Below are 27,811 nucleotides of genomic sequence, written 5' to 3'. Positions count from 1 at the left end.
ACAAATATCTAAACCAGACACTTACTGAGGGAAAAAATATCTTTGAAAACCTGATATTCAGTATGTTGTCCAACTGTTGTAGGGAGTCTGAATATTATTAAAATAGTGGAGAGATGTGTTTAAGCTAGGATCAGAAGAAGAAATGACTGCATCAAGCATGATGAATTTTCTTGTGTCAGTGCCAACCAGAGTCAGACAGACTTTCCACCAACTCTGGTGTCAGGGTGAATCACAGAAGAGGGCAAAAATTTGCTACTTCTAACTACATAGCATTTCTTCCTCAGCCCTACTCTGCTATGTGAGTTTCCTTAAAGGTCATGGGAAATGAGGGAAGAGAGAGAGAGAGAGACTTTACTTCCTAAGCCAGCAACTCAGGTGCTTCCTGCCCTGTCTGGGTTTGTTGCTTTCCCGTGGTGGTGACCAAACTGAAGGCTATAGTGGGTTCGTTTCTGGGCCTCAACCAGGGTGCTGTACTCCTCCGACCAGGCCTTGGCTCTTGCCACACCCAGTCGCCTAGAGCTGCTAAAAAGTAAGCTGAGTTCCTTTCTTACTCCTGAGAGATGGGAGGGAATGCATGAAATTGTTTCCATCCAATATCTCTGCTTATAAAGATTCTTTTTGCAGAATTATTGCAAGTCTGAAGGAAGAACTCCAAGGGAGATATTTGGAGCCAAATATCGTAATTTCTTCTGGGCAGGAAAGTGAAGTATCCTGTGAGATGAGCTCTCACTATTAAAAAGCTGTTGTAAACCTTGTTCTTTAATACTTTACCAGAGAAACAGCCCCTACTAAGTCCAAGCTATACTTTCATAACAACCACTCCCTAATAAATCATCAAAATGTGCTTCCTCCTTTTAAAAAGTCTCCCACCAAAACACTTCCCACATAAATGATTAAAACAACATCACATTTTAAAAGCCATTTAATTTTAATAACATATTTTAATGAAAAAGCAGCATACGTTCCCAATAAAACATTAAAATGATCTCTTCAATGAAAGACAATCAAACAACACCAAAAATAAATTAATACATTACCATAGTAAATAAACCATCTATTAATAAAAACAAGAAACCAGGCCATATACAGAACTCAAGACTTTGGAGAACCTCAAATGGAACAGCAATACAGCAAAATTTGTAAGAATATATCTATGTGTGCATCATTTTTAATGAAATATTTACAGTAGATAAGGTACCAGTTATCACGTACCTAATTTTTTGTTCCAAAAGAATTTTTCCAAACAATGTGAATTTACAAGCAGTGCACTGTCTTTCTTATAGTTCAAATTAGTTTTTCTACAAACAAACCTCCAAAAGGAAAAACTGAAGGATTCCTATAAATGTTAACATGTAGCCAACAAAGCAATTGAAAACTGGAAGACTGAAATAACTTGGTGAAATCTTAAAATGCGAAGGGCAAACACCAAGTGGCAAATGCACCTAAAGCTAGAAAATGGTGCATCAGTCATGCTTCCAACTGCTTCTTCCCTTCTGTTAGAGGTGTGTGTGAGTGTGTGTGTGTGTGTGTAAGGGTAAGTGAGAGCGCTCATGTGTCATGGGGACAATGTGGGAATCCCCATTAAATATGTAACGAAGTAAACAATACTTCAGACAGTGAATCAGGTCTACACGATTAAGACATCCATTACTGAGTGTCTACTCACAAATCAGAACACTACCAGTAAAAACAAAGAAAAAAACAATCTTCATTCAAGTGAGAATATACAAATGGGTCAAAAGGAACACAGTATAGGAGGAAAGCTGTAAAAATTCGGTAAACTCATCAAACAAAATTTTTTGAATGTTACTAGCTATACATTTCCCCCACTTTTTTTAGACGAAAGAAGTTTAATTCATTAGAATGTGCACAAAATTAAGTTGCTAGAGAGATAAATTAATAATTTACAGAGAGGGTTGTTCTGCAATAACCAATAATAGCTTTCAAGATCAGTGGACACAGCAGGCGCAACTCTTTTCTTAAGCATTAACACTTCAGAGAAGGAAAAAGGGGGTAAGAACCACAATAAAAATATATATATAATATACAGTGTAAATGCAGAAAATCTGCCATCTTTTTTTAAAATTCAAAATACTTTAGAGATGTCTCTATCACATTAAGCATCAACTCTAGTTTAAAGTTTTAGTCCTGAATCAATTTCTATTTCTGAAAAATAGTTGCAAAGTGTACTTTTAAACTTGAACAGGGGTGATGTCTGTAAGAATAAAAACAAATCTTACTTGATCATTCTTGTGGACTTTTTAAAGGCTGTCTCGTCTGCCTTCCTGCAAACAGCCATCTCCACATTTCCTCTGAAGGATCCGAGGTGGGGTTCAAAGGGACAACTTTGCTACAACAGACAAATGCCATCTTTTGTTATTCTTTCCTTTGAGAAACTGTCTCACATTCTCACCGGCTTGGGCTCAGTTGTTCGCTTGTTCGCTTCCTCTTCAGTCCTCGATTTGTCGAGATTCACATTTACTGGAATTGTTTCTGGTCGCCAAAAGTGAAAAGAGGCAGGAGAGAGAAGGTGAGAAAAGGGGGGACGAAGAGAGGGGCGTCTCTGGAGAGGCCAAGAGTCTTCTAAATGCCGGCGGAATATTTCATTCTTTTCTGTTTCTGCCTCTGATTGCAGAACCAGACGCGCACCACGTTTTTCTTCAGGTCCAGCTTCTCCGCGATGGCGGCGATCTTTTCAGAGGAGGGCCGAGGCTGAATGGCAAAGTAGGCTTCGAGTGAGCGCTTCTCTGGCGCAGCGATGGACGTGCGCTTGCGCTTCTTCTCCGCGCCATTGAAGAGCTCAGGCTTGGTGAGCTTCTCGCGGTGGGACTTCTCGGCCTCCTCGAGCCATGCCTGCAGGATGGGTTTGAGCGCGATCATGTTATTGTGCGACAGTGTGAGGGACTCGAACCTGCAGATGGTGCTCTGGCTAAGCGAGCCCACGCCGGGGATCTTGAGGTTGGCCAGCGCGGAGCCCACATCTGCCTGGGTCACCCCCAGCTTGATGCGTCGCTGCTTGAAGCGCTCAGCGAATGCCTCCAGGTCCCGCGGGTCGGCGTCCACGTCGCTCATGCAGCCCATGTGCGACGGCAGCCCGTGCGCGTGGGCCATGCTGAGCGCTGCTTGGTGCATGGGGTTCATGGTGGCCATGTGCGGCGCGTGAGCCGGCGTGGACACCACAGCGCCGTCCGGGCCCGCCATAGCGCCCAGGGCCAGCCCGGGACTCAGGTGCTCCAACAGCTCGCCCTCCAGCGCCTGGTGCGGTTGGTGGTGGTGGTGGTGGTGATGGTGGTGGTGGTGGTGCGTGCCTGCCAGCGCGGAAGGGTGCGAGATGGGCACCGACGAAGAAGAAGCGGCCGACGTGCACGGGATGGTGTTCATAGTGTGGTAGGTGGCGTCCGGTTTGAAGGGGCTGTGGTGGGGCGGATGGTGGTGGTGGCTCTTGCTCTGGGAGACGATGTCCACGGCTGCCAGAGCCTCGGCGCGGGCCAGCAGACTCTCATCCAGCCCACCGAATATATTGCTCTGCAATTGCAAGTAGAAGGCACACATTACGCTCAGCAGGGAATTGTACGCGCTCTCTCCGGAAGCCCAGGCCCAGGGCTTGACACCGCCGCCGCGCCTACAACATTCCCAGATCGTTAAAATAATTAATAATAATAATAATAATCCTGAAACCAGGAGGTGAAGAGAAAAAGAGAGAAGCCACCGAAAGAAGCCGAGAGTGCAGGAGGAGGAGGAAAGTGAGCCTGTAGACACAGCGAAACACAACACAACACAACACGCGCACAGGCAACATCCCAGGTCATAAAAATTAATATGAAAGGCAAGACCCACTGAATACTTAAGGGAGAGAGGGGGGAAAATTGGTTGGAGGTGTGGGGTGATTTGCTGTGCAGACATGAAAAAAACATCAAGCAGATAAAGGGGGCTGTCAAAATGTGCCTTTAAGCGGTGATTATGCAGAAATACGCACCGGTGGGGTTGGAAGACAGGCTCTTCGCATAGCCTCCGAGCCCCCGCCGCCGCTACCGCTGCTGCCACTGCTGCTGGAGCTGCTGCTCCGGCCTCCGCCGCCGCCGCCGCCGCCTCCACCGCCACCAGCGTTGCTCGAGCTGCTAGGCGAGCTGGCCGAGGGCGCAGTGGGAGCCGTGGAGCCCGGCGAGGTGCTGTGCAGTGCCGAGTACTTGGGCTCCACGTGCAGGCTGCCGTGCGGCATGCTAAACGCCTGCTTGCTGTTCAGGGACATCATCATCATCTTCTCGCCCGCCGGGGCGCTCGTCCGTAGAGGCACTCCCTGGCCCCGACTGCCGGGACCCTCCGAGAACTGCTGGGCCGGGGTTGGAGCTGGGAAGGGCCTTGCGAAGTTGCGCTCACCCGCCGCCGCCTCCGGGATCCGCACCCCTGGTCTCCGCTACGCACTCCTTCGCCGCCTCTGCTGTCAGTCTGAACCGATGCCTGACTCCGATTGCCGCCGGCTGCAGACCCCGGTGCCCGAAACTGCCCCCGCTCCTCGCGGCCGGCGAGTTATACTCCTCTCTCCCCGCGCCTACCCCCGCGCCCCCGCCCTCCCTCTCTCCCGCGCGCCTCCACCCTCCCTTGCCAGGAAACGCCGGCTCCTGCTAGTTTTCTCGTACTGCCCCTTCTCCCTCTCTACTCCCCTCAGGCTTGAGTCCTTTCTGCTCTCCCCGCACTCGCCTCGCGCTCCCCCACCGCGCCCTCCGCCGCCCCTTTTCTGCCCCCGCCGGCGCTCTGTTGCCGCCGCCCCTTTGCAGCGTCCAGCGGCTGCTACTCACAATCGCGCCCCTACTCAACCCCACCCAAGTGGCCAGGTCCGCGCTCCAGTCGCCAAGCAGTGCCTACCTAAGGACCAGCCTCCAGCCCCTCCCGCTTCTTCTGCCGGGTCTCTGTCTCACCGGAAAAAGAAACTCCCAAATAAAGTTGCGGCCCAAGCCAGCGTTGGGTAGGGTTTTCCCTGGACTACTGGGAGTGCCTCTTACCTGGCTGCCTCCTCCCACGCCTCCTGCTTACCACTAAGTTCCAGGCTTCCAATCCCACTCGGCCCGCCCCCACCCCGTCAGCTCAGGTGACCCTGATCCCAGGTTCCTGGCCACCGCTGAGAACACAGACTCTGCGGCCAACCCTGGTCCTGCGCGCCGCTCTGAGCTCCCACCCCAATACGAGCGGAGGTCGGCGCTCTGTTACGAGCACCCCACGGTCCGGCGGGTGCCTGGTGCCAAAGAGACATGGGGTCGGAGGGGCTGCAGGGCTTTCTCTCACTCGATTTCTCGCAGCTCTCAGCGGATTGGACAGTCGCGGAGCAGGCACGGGTCGTCTGTGCGCATGCGACTCCTCCCCCTCCCGGTGTCTCCCCCCACACAACACACAGACACACACATACACACAGGCACACACACGCGCTCCTCTTGCCCCCCTTTTCTCCTCCTCCTCCCTGTATCCAGTACAGTGTGAGTTGAGTCTTGGATCCACTGGCAAACCCTGCCCCTGGATTTATTATTCTTCATTAGCCACAATCAAAGGAAGAAGGGGCAACTGACAGAGGGAGAGGGAAGGTCAGAAATTACACAGCGCATGTGCTGCTGAATACACCCCACAACACACACACACACACTCACACACACAAACACCCTCTGGCTGGCACAAGCCCCACTTATCTTCATTTCCACAGCCTCTCCGTGCGGAGCCTATTTTTAGCTGACACTTCACTCCTACTTCTGTCCCAGTCCCATTGCAGACCACTTTTCCTAGAGATGGACACACACTCTTAGTTCCAGTTGCAAAAGGAGATAACCTCTCTCTCTCTCTGACACACACACACACACACACACACACACACACACACACACACACACACACACTGCTTCCTCCCTCTCCTTCTGGATCCCATTTTCTCTCTACTTCCCGCGGTGTTGGGGGCTTCTGTCACCTCCCTAGAGAGCGGAAGGAGCAGGGTGCAGGCGAGAGTGAGAAGGCCCCGCGACCCCGACGCAGGAACCCGCGGGTGGCCCAATCCGGACAGGGGTTGACCGGGAGCAGGTGCAGGCACTGGGCGCCTGGGGAAGGCGAGCAGGTGCGAGAGCAGGCGGCAGGCCTGAGAGGCGCTGGCGAGCGCTGGGACAAAAACAGAGTGGGAAGGAGAGTGGAAAAGGGGAACCCTCGGGTGGTCAGCTCCCGGAAGCGGTGGTGGAGAGTAGGGGACCGCCGCTCCACCCCTGACCTCAACCAGGCAGAATAGCGGGTTCAAGATGGGACCACTGTCCTCAGGAGTCGCCAGAGTGCTGGGGAAGGCGGCAGCAACAAGCGCGCGACAGGCTCTGTCCATGGTCCTTAATTCCCTTCCGCTTTCCCTGGATCCTCCCGGGCTTGCCTTTCTCTTCCCCTGTGTGGGGGGAAATAATAAATAGTAGCCGAAGGGGATTCCTAGCAGCAGTGTTCCCGGGTGTGAGCTCAGATAAACGTGGACATGGGGCAGGGAGAGGGGAGTGTTGAAGTGAATGAATGTGGCTTGTGCCGGACAGTTCAAGTAAGTGCTTAGGTGTTTAATTTCTGCCTCAACAACAGCCAGAGTAATTTTCAAGGAAACAAAAAAAATGACATTGTACAGCTCTCACTGTCTCAAGCTTCAAGAAATGAAATAAATCAAAGTTAAAAGCTTGAGTATCATTTAATTATAGTGCGAATAGCGCTTTGAAAGAAGTAGAACAACATCTCTAAACAAATTATGACTGGGCCAGGAAGGAATTATTAGATTGAAATTTCATTTAGGCTCGGGAGACACCGCGCTTCACTGTGTAATCTGCTATGCCTCATCTGATTTGTATGCTTAATTCAGCTTGACGAATTTATTAGTTTTCATAATAGTGAAAAAATTGAGCAGTGCTATGAGCTAATGCATTGTGTGTACTATAAATTGTATGTCATCGTGGAAAGGCTGAAGTCTATAGAAATCTTTTATTAATGTCGATATAGGAGGGAGGATTTCCTGCAAGCCGTGAAGAGGTTCATGCCAAACTCTACCGGCACTATGTCTCACTGGTCCATTAACATATCGTCATACTAATTAGACTACTTCATCAGTGATATAATTTCAAACTTCAAATTATGTTCTAATTAACAAGGGTTGTCCAATTTGCTTAATCTTCAAAAGGCTTTGGATGGTCTAATTAGTATTAACTGTTGAGCATCTTTAAAGCCTAATAAAAAATCCATAAAAATATTTTGGGTGTGTTTTCTATAGATACTCGATAAAGGCCAAAGGGCCAAAGTGAGAGTGAAGATGGAAAATAACCGGAAGACAAACGTCCTCTTCTTTCCAATTTCCCCAGATTATTACAGCAAGTGAATCACATGAGAAACTTTTGGGTATGGCCACTCCTAAATAGTGTGTTTATGTGTTTAAAAAAAGGCATAAGAAAATCAAGGAGAAAAACCACATGGGGAAAAAATTCTTCTCTTTCATTAGGTACCTAATTAGATGTAAAGTAAAAAGCAACCCTGAGGAGTTTCCCAAGCATTATTGTGGCAACAGTCTGCTGAACTTGAATTGAAAATCAAATATTTGGGGTATTTTGAACCTCTCTCTGTCCCCTCCCCCTTCATTGAGCTTAATTACTTGCAATAGTTGTTTTAATGTATGTTGTCACCTGGGAGTATTGAGAAATGCATATCGTTAATATGAATTAATCTTGATTTTAATAGTAACTGACAACTGATCTCCAAAATGCTAAACACTTGTCACCACTTCATATGGTAAATAAGGTACCATAATAAATTCATGCAATAGAGAGGGACACTGTTGACATGACTGGACAAACTTTGTTTGATATGGAATTTATTGACCAAAACTATTTTAAGCAAGAAAACTCCCATGAGAATATTTTCCTGGTAACTGAAATTCATATATCATTTTAAAAAATGTTTAACATAACTTTTTTATCTTTCTGATATTTCTCAGTGATATCCCTAATTCTGGACAAGAAAAAAAGGAAGGCTGTGTTTTCAAATTATCAAGCTGAAGTAAATTAATATGTGGTCGTAGAGCAATTCAAGAGTTTATTTACCTGGATTTCCTTCCTCCTAGAAAACACATACATTTTTTAAAAGTCAAGTCATAGAGTTAGACTTCTCCATTTCCCAATCAAAGTGAAAAATGAACAGTGATTGTGTTGCATTAGAGGGAAAAAGCAATTGTTCCTTCATCAACCAAGACTTGCAATCTTGCAGTCTCTCCTTTCAGGAGTGTCCAGAATACCAACGTCGTTGCGGTGATATCAATAAAACCCATTTCGGTTTTGCCCAGAGGCATTGCTGCAAAGTGCTCCAGAGAGTGTGGAAGCCTCTCTCCAAGGAAAAAAGACTCCAGCCCCGCCGTTAGCACGAGCTATCTAAACAATTGGAAAGTTGGCAATAAACCCAAGGGGTGGAGGCAAATGACCCAAAATTTGAAACCTGCTTCCTACGACCTCAACATACCTATGCCCAAGCCCCTATTCACACTTGTGCATCTGCACACCTACAGACCTACCTAGTAAAAGGAAAATAAACATTTGATTTTTTAAGCAGCAAGATGGAAAATGGATCAACTGTGTGCCTACAGGAGGCGCTCCTTTCTTCTCGCCAAGCCTCTTTGTTTGACAATAGCTTCTGTCCAGTCCTCTGGCAGATGCAGACAGATGTGAACAGCCCCCCTCACCACCCCGCACCCCTGGGTGAGGAGGAGTAGCTGGAGATTCCCCTCAGGCTTCTGGACAAAGGGTCCCTGCAGTAGGCGCCCCCCACTCGAAAATCAGCCTGCGCCTGAAGCGATCCCAAGGGGAGAAATCACTGTCTCCTCTTTGTATCTGGGTCCTAATTTACTATTAAAATTTTAAGTAGTGCATTCATATTTTACCGGACCTAATGTCTTTTATTAAATTTTAATCTATTAAGGGCAGTGTGATTTCTTTGTATTTCAAACAGAATTGAATTGGACTACAAGGAAGATTTCTGAAAAGACAGATCTGGCCCTATTCGCTCACCATTTCGATCTCAGGGAGAAAGTGGTTTGTGGAAGAAAGAGTTTCGGAAAGGAGGGATTCCCCCATCTGTTTTTGTACGGATTTCAAAATCAGCCAATCTGCTTCAGATTCTGAATAGAAGATGAACACCCTGAGCTCTCTCTGGACTCCTGGCATGAGGCAGAAGAGTTTGGGGTGGGGGTGGGGGGGCGCATAGATTAAACTCTTCCCTGGCTTCTACTGTTACAGGCAGGAAAAAGAAGACACAAGAGGGAATTATCCCTGAAACAAACTTCTGGAAGCCCCCAGGGATGTGGCTACAGTGCAAAGTTCAGGTGAAGGAGGGCGCTTTGGGGCTTCAGTATTGAGATAGGGATTTATGTTTGAGAAGTGATGGCTGCGTTTTGTTCAAACATCTTTTCTCTTCTGAGTGTGTTCACTACTACCCTGTCACTGGCTCCTCGTGAGCCCCAAGTCCCCCTCTCGTACGTTAAAGGAGTCGCTCCCTCGCCCAAAGATGCCAGGCACCCCCTATGCCGAAGGGTAACCGCCTCCTTTCAGTGTCTTTCCGGCTCTCTCTCCTAACCTTCCAATGCAAATAGTCAGCGAGTGTCACCAGAAATCTCTGCATCCAGTAGTTTCCAGGCCCTTCTAGAACGAAATAAAGACTCACAACCTCTTTCCCTCCCATCAAAGCCAAGTAGGATTCAGGGAGGAAGAGGGGACAAAAGCAAAGGCTATCGGCACTCCAGAGAGCATACTCTGGAGGTTGGGAGAGACTTGGCCTAGACTAGGGGCCTGTAGTGGCAGAGCAAGCCACGTGTGGCTCTCTCTAGGTAATGCTGAACAGAGGAAAGCAGCCCGGCAGAAGACAGGAGAATGAAGGGAGACAAGGTAGAAGAGAAAGCAACGGTTCCCCTTTTCCCGGTGGAGGAAAGAAAGCAGAGCTCAGTTTCAAGGAAAGTAGACTGGGAGGAGGAGGACGCAGGACGCAGCCAGCCCAGGCCGGCCGGATGCCTTAGAGGTTCCTAGACGCCCTCTCAATTCCGTCTGGTGGGTTTGCTAAGGCTGATTGTGGTCAGGAACTCACATGCAGGGACAGCTGATTGGACCCACTGGCATTGACTAACCTTTGAAGCAAACACAGTAGGCTCCAGGAAACTAAAATCTGCCCCGGGGAAGGATTCAACTCCTCGGCACCTAACTCTGCACTCTTCCAGAGCACAGGGGCTCAAATTCACACATTTATGCAGACACACACACACACATACGTGCGCGCGCGCGCGCTCACCCACGCAGGCACGCAGACACACACGTGCTGACACTAACGCACACCCATTCAGACACGCACACGTTTCTCTTTCTCCCCTCTTCTTCCAGCGCACCATTTGGGGGAGGGGGCAGACCTCTGCGTTCTGTGCAGAAGCAGGCACCCCGTGTCTGCTTGTCCCAACGAACTGTTATTTTTCGTCTCAGTGAGCTTCCTTGGTCCGCGTGTTTACCTCTTTTCAAAGTTAAGTCCAGTCACGAAATCAAACTTAAAGCATTGGAACAATCAATGAAGACTTTTGCAATCCATGGCGCCTTGCGCTTCCTGGAACTAAAATAAATGCATGAAATCGAAACTTAATTACTTGAAAGAAATCCAGAAATCCCTCTGCATAATTTATCCAGTCATTTTTAGTAGCTTTTGTGTTCGGTGCAGTGTATGTTAACTATCCACTTTTGGCTAAGATCTGGCTCCTCGAAGTCGGTTCCCTGAGGTTCACTGCCCTCCACCTCATGCCAGGAATTCTGTCCTGCGAGGGGCTCCCACCTCCTGCCACTCCTCAGAGCTGATTTAGTAACCTTTTTGCTTGTTTGTTTGTTTGTTTGTTTTTTTTCAAACACTACCAACTCTAAGGGTACCAGAATTCCCGGGGATATGTATACTTCAAATTTGTTTTAAATTTCACCCATTCTCTCTTCTTTGTCTTTTTGCTCACTAGGGCTATTATTTGAATTTGTGTAAGTTGTTTCATTCTCCATCTGAAACCAGGCCTCTTAGTAAATCCAAACCAGAACTATTTCTCTGAGGGAATAGTGTGCCTCAAAAAGTATCATTTTGCTGGTGATGGAAAAATTGATTAAAAGGTGATTTTTTTCTATTCTCCAGGGAAGTTCTTTTTTTTTTTTCCTTTTTTCCTTGAGTGTCATTATATTCCTAATGACTAAGTACTAAGTATTTGTTCTGACTGAACTACTCTTCAAGGTACTTAGCTGGACCACAAACCCTGGATACTTGTTTCTTCCTCTGACATCTGTTCCTTCCAAACTCACTCATTTTCTCCTCTCCTTTAGCTCCTAACTGACAGAGAATCTTCGTATCTATAAAGCACTAAAAGACTTCTCATCTAGAGGCACTAAATAAAGTAGATGCTCCTGTATTGGGTTTAAAGATGCTGGCTAAGATCAAATGACGTTTGCAACTATCAAGTCTCTGGCACTGTCTACCATGGGGAATTTAAAATTTGCTGGCAATCAATGCTATGGCCAGTGAATTTGTAAAACTGAACAGTACCTGAATCTATCAGCATGGTGAGGGTAACTCCTGAAAGGCAAGCTCTTTCACAGACACCTCATAGAAATCTGAAGTAATGTTATGAAAGAATGAAAAATACATTGGGGAACAGCTTGGAAACTGAAGTACATTTTGATTTGACTTACATTAACAGAAATGTAATGTAAAAGTGAAAGGATCTAACAAAACCATTAATAATTAAAAAATAATTACAGATAGTCTATCCTTACTATTCATAACCACTCAACACTTTAGACAAAGAAAACGGAATACTCTTAATGGGAATGAGATGTGAGCAGACTGCTAATGAGAAGTTAACCAAGAACCGTACATTTGTCAAAGGAGACGAGTTTCCTTGTTTCTCCCACCTGCATATTTTTATTCTCTCAAAGTTAGCTTGGACCTTCATCTTCCATCAGCACATATACTGAGTGTCGGAGTTTATACAACCAAAATCTCTTGAGCAACAACAATGCAGACCTTATCAAGTTCTGAGCATCAGGGGCACCAGATGGCATGTCTATTAACCATTCTTACTGACAAATATTTATAGGAGCCTAAGAGATACATGTCTCTGTAACAGATTTTGGTTGGACAATCCTATCCCACAGGATTTCACAAAACAATGACCCTCTAAAGGGAGCAGTTTGTTCCCTTTCCCTGTTTGTGGATCACTCAAAAAAAAAAAAAAAGATTAATCAGTATTTAAGGATTCATGGTCAATCCTTTTCTTGTATACCTTAACACAAGAGTTGTGCCCCTATGTTTTAAAAAATGTGAATGCATTTTTCTGTTACCTAAGTAGGGTTTATTTTATTTCCAGTGTATATTTTTCAATGTACAAAGACTTTAGAGCAGTATTCTACATATAAGTATGCAATAAACTCTTGATCATGCACTAGACATTTAAAAAGGTGTGGAAAGAAGGTACAGTGACTCTATTCCGATGTTCACTGCATATTCTCCTTTATTTTGTTTGAGAGACACATGAGACTGCCCCTAGAGCGCTCTGTTGACGTTTGTTCAAGGCACTGGGAGGAAATCAAAGCAGCCTGGTGGAAAGCAAACTTCACTGCCTCTTTTCAGAGATAAAGGAAAATCTTACAAAAGGAGAGATTTGCAGACATACAAGTAGAATTCAATGGAGTCATGGCTGAGCATCTGCTGGGAAGCCATCAGGAAGTGGAGACCTACAGCCCATGTCAAATTATATACATTCTGTAGGATCTGAGGCCTCTTTCCTTCCTCTCCCATCCCCAGATGAATTAGAAACAAAACAGCATGCTTTTGTAGGAAACAGAAAAACCTAAGGAGAAATGCTAATAGGTTGACTGCAAAGATTATAAATACTTCTTAGTTATATAAACATGAATTGAGTGCATAAATGTGTTAAAATCCTTGTAGGCATCCACTCTCAATTTTTTTTTTTTTTTAACTACAGCAGAAGGACCTTACAACGACAACAAATTCACCTTTAAGCATTTATCCTTTCTTGAAATTTTATACACAGCCTACGATTTGCCTATAAATCTCATGCATATATAGAAGTATGTGAATCAAACATAAAATTATACATTTGTACCCAAATATGTGTTGTTTCCCTTTTCTTTCTCTCCTTTATATGCATATACGGATCACCAAATTATAGTTCAACTAACAAGTGCCTGGTAGATACCACAGCTTTGTGCCTTGACTACTTTTTTCTGATATGCATGAGACATCAATTTGTCCTAGCATCAAAATAAGCACACTGTACTCAAAAGTATTAATAACTTTCCTCAAAACAGAAATACTACAGTTCGTGGTGTTGTGTGCCCATTGCATCTTTCCTTTGGCTCTCAAGGCCAAAGTAGGCATTATCAACATTATGCTCATTTGGCGTATTCCTAACCTCATACTTCATTGATTTCTCCTGGCCTCTTTTGACCACTTACCTAGTCCGGACCATATGGTTAGTCATTTCTATAGTGACCAGGAGAGACATCCTGATTTCTTTGCTCCCTTACCTTTTACATATCAAACCAGTCATTTTCTTTACTTTTGCCTATATACTGCTGATTTCAGTGGAAAGAGTAAGGAGAATAGTTTCTCTTTAAATTGTAATTTACCGTATGTTTGTGTTATTCATCTGTCACAGATATGGTAGCTTGCCACTCAACATCCCCTCCAGCCTCTTTCCAGTGTGCCTTCCTGCCATGCAGGGTCCATGAAGCTAAAAGCTACATTTCTCACACCCTTACAGCTCAGGTACTGATGTAACCAAGAGACAGAAGTGTGGGTAATTTATTCTCAAGTGGTGAGTCTAAGAGGGGCGGTACTTCTTTAAAGCCAACAGTTGTGTACCTCTAAGATGGTGTATTTCCTAAGTCTTTAGTTTTACCAGTTCCTTCCTTTTCCCTGATTATGGTAGAGTTCACAGCTTTCCTGGCAAGCTAGTTCTGCACCATGGTTCTGGGAATCATTCCCAGAAGTTCAGCCTAGAATCTGCTACTTCAGCCTTTCCCAAGATGTGTAAGCATCCACCTGTATTAAATCTCTCTCTTCTTAAAACAGCTAAAGTCATTTCTGTTTTATGCAGTTAAACCCTGACTGATACTCCAGCCTTAACGTTATTTTTCTCTACCTCTCAGTTTCCCTTTTACTCTCCTTTAATTGGCTCTCCATCTCATGCTTTACAGAATATGCTGCAAATATTCTCCATTTCTGCCATGATGACTTTGAGCACAACCTCACCTCACAGTTTACCAGGAAAATGATTTACTATTACATGTTCTACCACTTAACTGCTCTACCATCACCTAATCATTTTTTCTGTGTTTTCACCCCCAACATCTCCTTCTTTGTTTCTCCCCTAAGTGTTAACTTAAACTCCTACTTCAGGTTAATTCTTTCATACGTCATGAGTTTTTACCCTCTCACTTCCTTTGGAACTGCGGTCTATCAATTTACTTTTTCTTGAATCTTCCATTTCTCCTCCCCAGTCTTTCTCTTCTTACTCTACAAATACATTTGAGATGTATTAGCCATAAAATTTAAATTAAGAAACACTTTCTTAATTTTTTTATCCCTTTGATGTCTCTCTCTCTTCACCATCAGATTTGGAAATGGCAGTTACATTTACTACTTTCATTTGCTTATCACCCAGTTGTTTCTTAACTTCTGGCAAGGTTATTTCAATCCTTGACTCTCTGCTGATGGTGTTCCCTCTTACCATTCCAATGACCTTTTAGTTTACAAATTCTGTGGTACTTTTTCCAAAAGCATGGGCTTCACACTTGGAAATCTGTGCTGACTCTGCTAGTTATTGACTTTGATGCTCATTTTGCCCATCTGAAAAATGTGGATAATAATAGCAAATTCTTCCCCCAGGTTATTGAGTAGATTAAATGGCATATTGCATGTAAAAGGCTTAGCATATTTCCTTGGATGTAATAAGCACTTAATAAATGTTAGCTAATAATAGAACAATGTCAAAACAATCTGCAGAATGTGAGCACTGGTAATCCTCCCATTCTTGAAATGGATTGCCATGGATTTAAACATATAATCTGTAAAGGCAGGATGCGCCAGCCTTAGCAGAGCCATTCTTTAAACCAGGATTTGTTCTTTCTTGGTGTTCTTCTCCCACCCTTTCCAGTCCGTCAAGCAAGGCCAGCCACCCAATAGCCCATCTCCCCAATATTATATGTTAAAATGTGGGCTTATGTAATATTTGTTACTTAAGTCAAAGATCCATCCAGGGAAGAAGGGGGTTAAATGGTGTTGGTTGATGCTATATCTTGCTCAGAGAGTCTGACATTTTTGTGGCCAGGCTTCATCTACCAGTTTAACATCATTTCTAACTTATTGCCTCAAAAAAAATTCTGACAGAAAAACATATTCAATACCAAAACCTGAGTGTATTTGGTATGGTTCCTTTTCTCAAGTCAAGAGTACTCTACATATCTACTCTCTGAGACATTTGATTTTTTTTCCTCATTTTCCTTGGTTACTCTCCCATTTGCCAAAAGGCAGTGCTTGCCTAAGGATCTATCAGCTCTGTTTTCACTTCTCCCTTACTAATTCCATCAGTTTAATGGCTTCTACTCTCACCAAAATGCCTCTCCAAACCCTATTACTCTGACCTCTTTTGATAGTTTCACATTCCAGTCAGTTTCACATTCCAATAGTTTATTAGATTTTTCCATCTGGACATCTGCTGTACCTTCAAACTCAGTCCCTACAGACCCATACCAGTTTCACTTATGGAAGCTAATACTTTACATTTGTATACGTTTTTCCCTTATCTGATCTCCTAAATGAGACTGTGAAATCCCTGAAGACAGAGTCTGTGTTTTACTCCTCTTTGTGGCCTCAACATGCTTATCGTTGCATTCTGTATAAAGTAGGTGCCTGATATGTATTTGTTGACTAACTTAATGAATGATTGTTATGACAGAAAATGATTTGAATATTGTGCATTGAAATCTCACTAATGCTTCTTGTCTTTCGAATCTTTTTTGGTATGTGGCCCAGCTTAACAGGTAGATGACAAACTAAGAGAAAATATTTGCATTGACTAAAAAGCACAGTAAAAATCCTGGATTATACAAGGCAACCTTGAAAATAACATAAAAAGGAACAACATAAAACAAAATCTGATAGAAAAGTGGACAAAGGATATAAGTAGGCAATTTACAGATTAGCAAAGCATAGTTGGAATGCTAACTATGATGAAGAGATGCCAAATCTCACTAAGTAACCAGTGAAGTACCATTTCATAGCTATCATCTTTATAAAACTGGAAAGTTAGACAATACCAAAAATTATTAAGGATGTGAGCTACAAACCATAACATAGGACTGATATACATAATTATTGTTATAACCATTTTGAAATGCAAACTGGCAGTTCTTAGTAAAAATGATAATGTAAATATCCCGAGGCCTACCAATTCCACTGCTGGATTATACTCCAAATAATTTTTTCTATAGATCCCAAAGGTGACATGTTTCTATCAGTGTTGTTTATAATGGCAGAGGTGTGGACACAGCAGATAGAGGCAATGAATCTTATGGCAATATGAAAAGGCCTTAAAATGTTGAATGAAAAACTGAATGAGGTCTATAATAGAATGTCATTAATATACATATACAGAAAAAACATTTGCATATCTTTCAAGGAGACTTATATCCAGAAACATACTCGGTTTATTAGGATAATATCTTAGTCTGTTTGTGCTGCTATAATAAAATACCTAAGACTGGGAAATTTTTAAAGAACAAAAATTCATTTCTCGCAGTTCTGGAGGCTGGGAGTTCAAGATCAAAATGGAGGCTGGTAGGGGCCCAGTCTCTGCTTCCAAGATGGCGCCTTGTTGTTGCATCCTTTAAAGGGGAGAAAGGTTACATCCTCACATAGTGGAAGAATAGAATAAGAGAACCCACTCTCTCCAGCCTTTCTATAAGGGCTCTATTTCCATCCATGAGGGCAGAGCCCTTATGACTTAATCACCTCTTAAAGGATCCTCCTCTTAATACTATTACGTTGGCAATTAACTTTCAATGTGTGAATTTTAAAGGGGCTACCATCATTCAAACCACAGCAAGTAAGTACCATTGGCTGGTAGAAATGCAACTTGAAAGTAAATTCATTAAAAAATATTAAGGGCCTTACGAGAGTTCACTTTCTCCATTGAATTCTACTTCTAGGAATCTCTTTTAAGAAAACAATTAAAAATACAAACGAAGGAGAAATGCTGTGTTGTTTATAATAGTGAAAATTAGAGACAGTCTAAATGTCCAAAAATAGATAAATAGCTTAATAAACTATAGAACAACCATACTCTTAAATGGCATTCAGTCACTACAATCACGTTTTCAGAGAAAATTTGATGACACAGGAAAGCGCTTTAAAGTAAAGCTCACGTAATACAAAACAATGATCAATGATTTCTTTGTTCAAAATAAGTATATAAATGCATGGAAAACAGTGAAAACTACATTTATCATTTTACATGTTGCATTGTAAGAGATTTTAATTTTCCAAATTGTCTACAATGAACTTTCATTCTTCCTATTACCAGAATTATATGCATGTCTAGATTAAATATAGTTACAGATATAACTTTCACAGGTTGCATACTTTTCATATAAGATTCATTGCCTCTCTTATTTAAAGTGCTATAACTAAATGATCCGTGAGCTGAACCGTCAGTTGAACTCATTCAATATCACTAGCTGCAGTGAGTATTTATAGATTGGAAATGCTATTTAATTGACAATGAGAGGTATTTTTTCATCTAAGTTTTATAGTGTATCTCTGAAATGTGGAAAAGCTCACAGTCTTATATAAAGGAGCCAGTCTTGAGCATTACACACTGGGAATCCAACAAAATGACCCTCTGTATATGGGCTAAGTCATTTCAACTGTAATCCACATTGCCCCTCTTTGCTTAGCGTGGGGCCAACATACTTTCCAGGTCGCTAAGAGACAGGACAAGAAGGGGTATATTATCAGACTCTTTATTATCACACTTTTCAATACTTTATTACAGAAAAGAATAGAAATTTGGTTAGTTTAAGGGAAAAAGACGTTATTAAGAAAGAGTTTAAAAAGCAAATCTAGTCTCATATCTAGGCAAGATCCACTGTACTCTATACCTTGAATTCCTTGGATAATATACACTTGGAGAATTTTACAAACTGGTTGTTGTTGTTATTGTTAATTGAAAAAGTAAAACACCATGAGGATTGCATTTATGCCCAAGACAGTAGAGTAATTTCAATATTTGACCACCCCATTAGTTGCAAACCCATGGCAAAGTCAGAAAAAATAAAAGAAAACCCCACAGTGGCATGATAAAGAAAGACTGATGGCTTCATCTCATACGTACCAATGACAAGGAGAAGGCATAGACAGGAACTCTTTACTTTTTAAAATGAAACACTCAAGACTTTATGCCCATTGGTGTCCACAGGGCCATTTCTGGTTCTTTGATTAGAGACTTGAATTCAATCACATGCATATCATATCACATCTCATGACAAAGCTTCAAGTGTGAATTGGTGTCATTATGGAGACTTAAACTCATCCATCACCTAATGAATATATCAACAGTGAATCTTACACATAAGGTTGGTTGGTTGGTTTTAATCTAAGGCAGGAGTAATTTTATCCATATTATTCTCTTTAACATCTCTTAATATTAGTTACTTTAAAAATTACTAATCAGTTACCAATTTGAGTTCAAATATTTCTTTAATTGAAACATCACAGAGGGACCTGAACAACCAGAAAATTCCTTTCCTTCCTGACGCTCCTTAGACCAAATGGTCACAGAGAATCTATAGTGAAAGGAAAATGCAGGGCTAGGCTGGGCGTGGTGGCTTATGCCTGTAATACCAACACTTAGGGAGGCCCAGTCAGGTGGATCGTGTGAGGTCAGGAGTTTGAGACCAGGCTGGCCAACATGGTGAAACTCCGTCTCTACTAAAAATACAAAAATTAGCCAGGCATGGTGTCAGGCACCTGTAATCCCAGCTACTTAGGAGGCCGAGGCAGAAGAATCACTTAAACCCAGGAGCTGGAGGTTGCAATGAGCCAAGATCACACCACTGCACTCCAGTCTGGGCGACAGAGTGAGACTTTCTATCACAAAATTTTTTTGTAACTGAATTTGATGAATTAACACAAATGGTTTTCTTAGATTATCAACCTAATTTTCCAAATTCTTTGTTCTATACAATTTCCCCTCCAATCTACTTTATATAGATTCTGGGGAATAAATGATTCAATATTAAACCAGGTATGTTTAAGTCCAGATAAGTCTAAAATCAGATTCAGCCATACATGAAGTTTCATTTAATTACCATGCAATTGGCATGCAGGTGAACTGGCTTTCTTTGTTCATCTCAATTGTTTAACTGTTTACTGAGTGCCAACTGTATACTAAGCAATATGCTAGACTATCCTGAGGGAGAATAAATATGTAATCATGACATCGTGAAGACAGTTTGCTGTTTATGGGGTCAGGGAGGCCTGCTTCTAAAGAATTACCTATGGATGCCTAGGGAGCCCACAAGAAGAAAGAGTTGTTATCTCACTCCTTGGCTGGATGCTTGCTAATTTCCAGAATTCTCAGCCCCCAAGTGAAAGACATGGTAAGGGAATTTTGGAAGAAGTTTCTGGAGGTGTATGAGGACATAAACATGAAGACCAAGAACTGTTTTTTATTTGGTGACTTAAGAAGGTGGGAAGCCTGCTGGGTGGGCCCACAGGAGCAGTTTGTGAGAGAATATGAATGATATTTCCAAATGGAATATCTTATAATTCTACAAAATATCCTGTTGAGTAGTCCATCGCTCCTATTGCAGCAACTAAAAGTAAAAAAACTACAAAAATAGAATCTTTGAAGACATTGGAGAACTGTGGAAACAGAATTTTGGAAGGAAAGAAGTAAAATTTTAGATAAAAAGGAGCCCTTCCAGTTGAACTAAGATCAAAGACTTCCTTTTTCCCGGGGGCACCTGAAGATTCAGGGAAGGGGCAGAGGCAGAGTGGCTCTACTAGGATAGACAGACAAAAAGAACTGCCATGGCTGCCTCTGCTGGTGTGACAGATTGAAACATACAAGAGCACCAAAGTTATGGCTTGCTTTCCACATGACATATTTTCTGCAGGCTGACGCAGCTGAGGAGGCACAGCAGCTGAATCAGAAAGGCAGAACGAAATATCCTGCTCTCTTGTAAAATTTAAGAGTCAAAGTCCTGCTAAATTTTTGATTCAGGTGGGGTGGCAGGCCAAACGGCTAAGTGCAAAACCTCTGAAAGAATTCTGAGCGTTAAGGATAGCGAACCCTGCTAGGATCTCAGTCAGAACCCTGGCTCCAGAATCACCTTGTGATATTGGGGCCATTAGCAAATATTTTGGGCAGGGCTTTGTCTATATAAACAATTTGTCTATATAAACAATACTGAGATGTATTATAAGATTCATGGGCCAATATGAAGTAGAGTGATTTATTGATGAAGATTTAGAATGATGGATAGAGAAGAGATATGTACCTACTTGCATATTGTCCAAGTGGTGCATGTGAATATTCTTTCTTCATAGTATGCAGGCACCATCTCCTCCTGTCCATATCCAGGAACCATCTCTTGATGTTCTTTATTGTTAAATATGCTATTCCTGGCTGATTGTGTATCTTCTACCATAAAGAAAAAGTAGCTTTTGAACTGGTTCGTGTTAATACAATGTAGGGTTTCTTGCCCTTGTGTTGCTCTAGTACCATTTATTTCATGCTGGTTACATCACTACTCATGATGCTGTGGCACCCACCCTGCCGCCCATGAATACTGGCTCCCATTGATGCTTTCCAATGTGGTTATTGCATTTTGTGGATCATGACCTCAAATGCAAGTTTTACCCATAGTGCAAAGGAAAATGTGAATTATAATCTGTTTTCTGGTAATATTAAATTTACTTTTCAGAATTTTATAGAATAAAGATAAAACAAATCTTTTCTGACCATGTTTTCTCTTGAACTTTTTTAGGCCATGATCAACGCCTTCCTAGATTGTGATCTTTTCCAATGTTGATTGTACCCCCGCCTTCCACATACCATCAACAGCAGGAAAGAGAGGTGAGACCCATATAAGCAGAAGAAAGAATGGTCCCATTCACTCAAGTATATCTATCCCTCATTCAACATGGCATAAAAGTGATTCAAGAGAATATGACATCACCACATCTATCTGGGAACAGAGGCAAGAGAAGACATTTATCAGAAAAGCCCAATGGCATTGTGGAGCTGTGATGTTAAAAACTCCCAGAGGAAAAAGGCATAGCCATCCAGGATACCCGACATGTGATTCAGAGTCTGCAGAGGGGGTGGAGTAAACATCTTTGGTGCCAGATATGGAGAGAAAACTGTAAAAGATAACTGTGGCCCATCCCCTGAGGTTAGATGCTACAGACCAGAGGTGATATTGTGGTCAAAAGATAGAAGGGAAACAGTCAATACATAGGCCCAAACACCCAGCTCAGGCCCAAAGGTTGGCAGGGGACCACTTATAGTTCATAGCCCTGAAGTCTTTCCGTGTCCAATGTGAATGAGAGTAACCCAACATCAGAGTGTCAGCAGCATTCTGGTGGCCCAATCTTACATTATTCTGTGAAAGAAATATGACCCTGGCCAGCAGCAATGACCTGATTATCAGGCTGTCCTCCTGAAATAAGAGTCTAGCCACGGTAACCTAGAGTGATGTTTTAGGTTCAAATCCTGGAGCTCTTTGGTGTATCTGGTTGAATCCACATGTAAAGAAGAGGATCTGAAAATAAACTGAAAAGAGAATTAGGTCTTAGTGTAGACATGGGATGCACTGCCCAGATATACCTGCTGGCCCAGTCATATTACGACAAGAGGAATTGGAAAATGTACGGAAATGCTTCTGATAACTAGAACCCATGTAACACTAGAACTCAGCAAGCCCTATCTGAATTGTACTGCTGGTCCTGGCCAACCCAATGCATTGGATAAGAATTTAGAAAATTTCAAGGAAGGTACTGCAAAGTGCAGGATTCCTGAATTGTAGGACCTGGTGCAGAGTGCCATTTGCTCTGGTTTAAGAGCAGTGCTGCCTAAATGGCCCATGTCTGAGTGATGGAAAGCTTTGGTTTTTTAATAAAAATATTTATTTCTTAAAAATTTTAAATTTCTTAACACAGACCATCTTGAAGATAGAGAGTTTTTTGAACAATGTATGGCATATACAAAAAAATTTTGTCATGCTAGAAAATGGAACTAAACGACCAAAACAAAAACAAAAACAAAAACAAAAACAGATGATAGAATGAACCCCACATATAATCCAAATTTTAAATGATCAGATATGAACTCTTTAAATAACTGTGACTAATATGCTTAAGAAACTAGATGACAGTTGTAATTCATTAAAAAGTGGACATTCTAGAAATGAATAAAATAACTGAAATTAAAAATTCAATAGAAGTGTTTAACATCAAATGAGACACATAGAACAGAGGAGCATTGGCCTAAAATATGGATCTGGAATGAATCATGGAGAGAGAAAAGGACAATATATGCAAGAAGAACCATGGCTTTAAAAAGCTCTAGAAATTTCCAGCAGGATAAATACAAAGAAAAAAAGACAAGTGCACCATAGAAAACCTGCTAATAGCCAAGAGAAAGAGAAAGTCTTACTATCATTAGCAGAAAAGCATATGTGAACTTCAAAGAGGCAACAGGAAGATTCACAGCAGACTTTCAAGAAAAATATGGAATGAGCTCTTTAAAGTTCTGAAAGACAATAGCTCCCCATTTATAACCCAACAGCCGAGAAAATGTGCTTTGAAATGAAGGTGGAATAAACACTTTTTAGACAAACACTGCAAGATTTTTTTCACCAACAGACCTATACCTAAATAAACTCTAAGTGAGTTCTTCAGAAAGAAGAAAAGTGATCTAAGAGACAGGCATTGAGATTTATGAAGAAAAGACTATTATAAAGGATTAATATGTGGTAAATATAAATATATACAGAATAAAATAAATGACAGCTACTGATGCTCTTTGACTTACAGTGTAGTTACATCCTGATAAACCCACCATAAAACGAAAACATCATTACTTTTCATGGCAAAAGTTGCAATTACTTTTGCACCATCGTAATATTTGTACAGTTGATTTAAACCCAAAAATACCATAATTACACTAAATATGAATGGACTAAACATTCCAATTAAACAGGCATCCTCTAGGAAAGGGGTTGGAAAACTATGTAATTGGTCAGACGGTGTTTTAAGCTTTGCGCTACATGTATCTGTGCTGCCTACTCTAAAATCTTTTTAACATACAAACACAATTCTTAGCTTGTATACCATACAAATCAGGTAAGCTAGATTTCACTTGAGGGCAACAGTTTGCCAATCTATGCTCTAAGCAATAATGACAGTGGTAATTACAATGGTAATATTTATTTAGGACCCACTATAGACTGGGCATACTTATAAAAACATTATATCTATAAATTCATTATATCTATAAATTCATATCTATAAAGCCTTATACCAATAATGTGGAATAGGTACTGATATAATCTCCATCTCACTGAAGAAGAACCTGAGGCATAGAGAAGTTAAGTAAGTAACTTGATCAAGTCTTACAGTAAGGGGCAGAACCAGGCAGCCTGGCTCCAGAGCTCAGCTTCTTACTGAGTTGATTAGTAACGTTTTTGGCTAACATGTAGTCCACTTGAAAACAGTAGCAATACGTACAGTTAGCGAATCTTGCATCTGAAGGCTAGAGATCAGGACCAGTTGGAAACTTCAAATATCCTCAACAAAGTCCAGCTTCCAGCAAGAATCATTGTCTCTATTCGTTGATTTTGCAATAATCAGGGCTATTGATTTATGCCATATCTAACTGTAGCTTGAAATTAGTTTTTCTTTATTAAGTCTAAATTTTTCCAGTCCTCATGAAAGGCCATTTCTAAGAAATCTGTTGTCTCAGTATGATGCTGATCTGAGTTCGTTTTTAAGACAATCCAGAAACTGCCAATACCAATTCTGCAATCTTACAGGTAGGCATTGATCGATTGCAACACGTCAAGTCTATAAGTGTCTTGTGGCAATTAGTCCAGATCAACCTTAAAACAATTTGCAAGTTTGTAAAGGTGCAGTCTACATTTCTACTAGTAACATTTTTGTGTGTTTTTAAAAAATCCAAGTATATAATTAAGTTGTTGTTTCTTGTTCAAAGCGTAGTGTTAATGTCCTTATTAATGTATATTATTTAGATATTTATCAAAGATCACTGTATAAGTGATTGTTTTTAAAAGCTTTTTAATATTCTATATATTTCAAAGATTTTTATAGAGGAAAAATGGATACAGTTGGGAGGCATAGCTCACAAATAACTGTAGGTATAAATATTAGTGTTACCCTTTCTTTTCCAAATAAAGCAGATGAAAAAATTTTTAATTACTCAATAGTGATAGCATAATATAGCAAAATTTTATTTGATGTTTGAGTGTTGAAATTAAGCATTTTATGTACCATCATTTGGACACTCAAACATATTTTCTTAGGTTTATAATTTAGGCATTAAAAATACATCCTAGTAAAAGTTTCACCATACAAAGTCTAGGATAGAGGCCTCACAGGGCTAATTTTACCAATCAATTTAAAATATATTAAACAATACTTTCATGTTCTTATTTATTTCTGCCTAAAAGTTAATTTGGTTTTTAAATGGGCACTAGTGCCATATTTTAAAATATTATTTTGAATATAAATAATTCTGGAAAAAGTACTAAAGCATCAGAATAATAATATAAAGAAATAGTTTTCCCCTTAAATCTCACTTCATTTTGTACACCAGTAAAATCTCTAGGAAGATCCCTTAGACGTTGTGAACCAATTAAGTAAATGAAGTTTTACCACAGTGAACACAGAAAAAAAGGGTTTGATTCTAGTTGGAGCTAGATGTTTTAGTGCAAGTGTACAACTTCCTTCTCTTTACAGGTAAAAATGTTATAAAATCTCTGGTGGTAAATTTATTTTAATTTTGTTTTCATTCTTCATTTGTCTGGCAACTGCAGTCTTTTGCCAAATAACTGGCCATATCATTTGGCCCAGTTTTTCTGGCAACCCAAAAAGAAAGAGGAAATCACTGGAGATGTTCTTTCTGAGATGAAACATTGGGTTGCAGCAATTGGCAGATTTCAATTATTCTCCACTGTATTAGTCCATCTTGCATTGCTGTAAATGAATACCTGAAGCTGAGTAATTTATAAGGATAAGAGGTTTATTTGGCTTATAGTTCTTCAGGCTTTACAAGAAGCATGATGCTAGCTAACACTTGTTTCTGGTGAGGCCTCAAGAAGCTTTCATTCTGGCAGAAGGCAAAGGGAAGTTGGCATCCCATGACAAGAGAGAGAGAGGAGGAGGTGCCAGCCTCTTTTAAACAACCAGAGAGAGCAACCTCATCACCAAGGAGATGGCACTGAGCCATTCATGACTGATCAACCCCCATGACCCAAACACCTCCCACTAGGCCCTGCCTCCAACATTGGGGATCACATTTTAACATGAGATTTGGAAGGGACAAATATCCAAACTATATTATCCACTAACAAGTGTCTTCCAAAAGGTTTCAGAGGCAGCACCTTTTGTTGACTGATGATTTCCCTATATAGACATTTCAGTAGGAAGACATCCTGAATACCTCCTTAAAAGAATCACCTAGATTCTCTGCCTTCTCTCTTTATTCTTCCTGAGTGCTTCACTCTTTCTTTCTTCCGGGGCCCTCCTGCTCCAATGTCCTGCAAACCAGCTTCCAAGAAAGACTCTGACATATTCGTCTACCTTAAGGTGTAATGGACTTACTGATGTATCAAGCAGGGACAGAGTCACCTTTTGTGCTAGTTAATTTTATGTATCAATTTGACTGGGCTAAGAGATGCTTAATAGTTGATAACACATTTTTTTCTGGGTGTGTCTGTGCAAGTGTTTCTGGAAGTGATTAGAATTTGAATGGATAGGGTGAGTAAAGAAGACCATCCTCATCAGTGTAAGTGGGCATCATTCAGTCCGTTGAGGGCCCAAATAGAATTAATAGGCAAAGGAAGGGTGAATTTTTTCTCTCTGTTAGAGCTGGTACATTCATATTCTCTTGCCCATAGATAATGGAGCTCTTGGTTCACTGTCTTTGGCACTTGGGCTGAATTACGATATTGGCTTTCTTGGTTCTCCAGTTTGCAGACCGCAGATTGTGGGACTTCTCAGCCTCTCTAATCACAAGTCAATTCATATAGTATAAAATATGTCTATATTTATATATAAACATAAATGTTTCTAGATAAGTATAGATTTAAATATAAGTATATATTTATATAAATATAAATATTTAGAAGAATGAAATTTATATATAAATATATAAACATAAATGTTTATAGATAAGTATAAATTTATATATAAGTATATATTTATATAAATATAAATATTTAGAAGTATAAAATTTATATATAAATATATACTTATATATTTCTGAGTATATATAATATATACATATAGGTATATATATTCTATTTCTCTGGAGAATCCTGAATAATACCTATTCCTTGGGGAAATCTACATTTTAATAGAGTTCCTCAAAGTGAATCTCTTGTTGTAGAGTGTCCATCATCAGCGAGGAAGACAATGGTGGAGAATAAATGATCCTGAAATCATATAATACAAATTGCTGTTTATTCTACTACTTGTTAGGGTGCACATGACAAATAAAGACAAAGCTACTTAGGTTTACTTGGTGAAACAAAGGGAGAGTTGACTTACTGTCAACAGAACTTTTTTTTTAACTGTTACTTAGGTTCAGGGGTACATGTGCAGGTTTGTTATATAGGTAAACTGATGTCATGGGAGTTTGTTGTACAGATTACTTCATCACCCAGGTACGAATATAAGCACTCAATAGTTATTTTTTCTGATCCTCTCCCTTATCCCACCCTGTACCTTCTTTGTGTCCATGAATTCTCATCATTTAGCTCCCACTTATAAATGAGAGCATGTAGTATTTGGTTTTCTGTTCCTGCATTAGTTTGCTAAAGATAATGGTGTCCAGCTCCATCCATGTTCCTACAAAGGACATAATCTAATTCTTTTTTATGGCTGTATAGTATTCCATGGTGTATATGTATCACATTTTCTTTATCCAGTCTACCATGGGTGGGCATTTAGGTTGATTCCACGTCTTTGTTATTGTAAATAGTGCTACAGTGAACATACATGTGCAAGTGTCTTTATGGTAGAATAATTTATATTCCTTTGGGCATATACCTAGTAATGGGATTGCTGGGTTGAATGGTAGTTCTGTTTTTAGCTCTTTGTCATCTGAACTTTAACCATATGAACAGCACGATTTAAAACTAAAGACAATTATCTTCAGTACTTCAACAGGCATGTAAGTATCTACATGAATATAAGATTGGATGGGAAATAATGCATTTGCAAAAAGAAATATATGTTTAATTCAAGCTGATTTTTTAGAATCTTAGCAGAAGCCACAACAGCTAACAAGATAAAATTATGCAAAATTTTACTCATGATTTTGCCTTATTACTTCATTGAATTACTCTTTGCCATTTTTATGGTCCAAACAACAGAGCTGAAGAAAAATATCACTTTTAAATGGTGAAAAATATGAGAAATATAGTTGGAATTCTTTCTTAAGGAA

At 41.1% G+C, this 27,811-nt stretch overlaps 1 protein-coding gene across 2 annotated transcripts; it reads right to left on the bottom strand.

The window, feature by feature from the left end:
- Positions 1-739: 739 nt before the first annotated feature.
- Positions 740-4,502, bottom strand: POU4F2 (POU class 4 homeobox 2). 2 transcript variants are annotated; one of them, XM_037987992.2, is made up of 3 exons: positions 4,169-4,252; positions 3,981-4,018; positions 2,373-3,535 (listed from the first exon to the last, which is right to left on the bottom strand). In XM_037987992.2, the coding sequence occupies exons 1-3, from the start codon at positions 4,250-4,252 to the stop codon at positions 2,584-2,586; spliced, it is 1,074 nt and encodes a 357-aa protein (XP_037843920.2). In that variant the 3' UTR covers positions 2,373-2,583. The 2 variants fall into 2 exon arrangements, with proteins under 2 accessions (XP_007998123.1, XP_037843920.2); XM_007999932.3 differs by having other exon boundaries at positions 740-3,525; positions 3,977-4,502.
- Between the last annotated feature and the right edge of the window lie 23,309 nt (positions 4,503-27,811).

Source organism: Chlorocebus sabaeus, chromosome 7, assembly GCF_047675955.1.
Source record: "Chlorocebus sabaeus isolate Y175 chromosome 7, mChlSab1.0.hap1, whole genome shotgun sequence".
In the NCBI taxonomy this organism is placed as follows: domain Eukaryota; kingdom Metazoa; phylum Chordata; class Mammalia; order Primates; family Cercopithecidae; genus Chlorocebus; species Chlorocebus sabaeus.
Note: the sequence above shows the minus strand (reverse complement) of the source record. Positions and strands in the feature narration are given on the sequence as shown.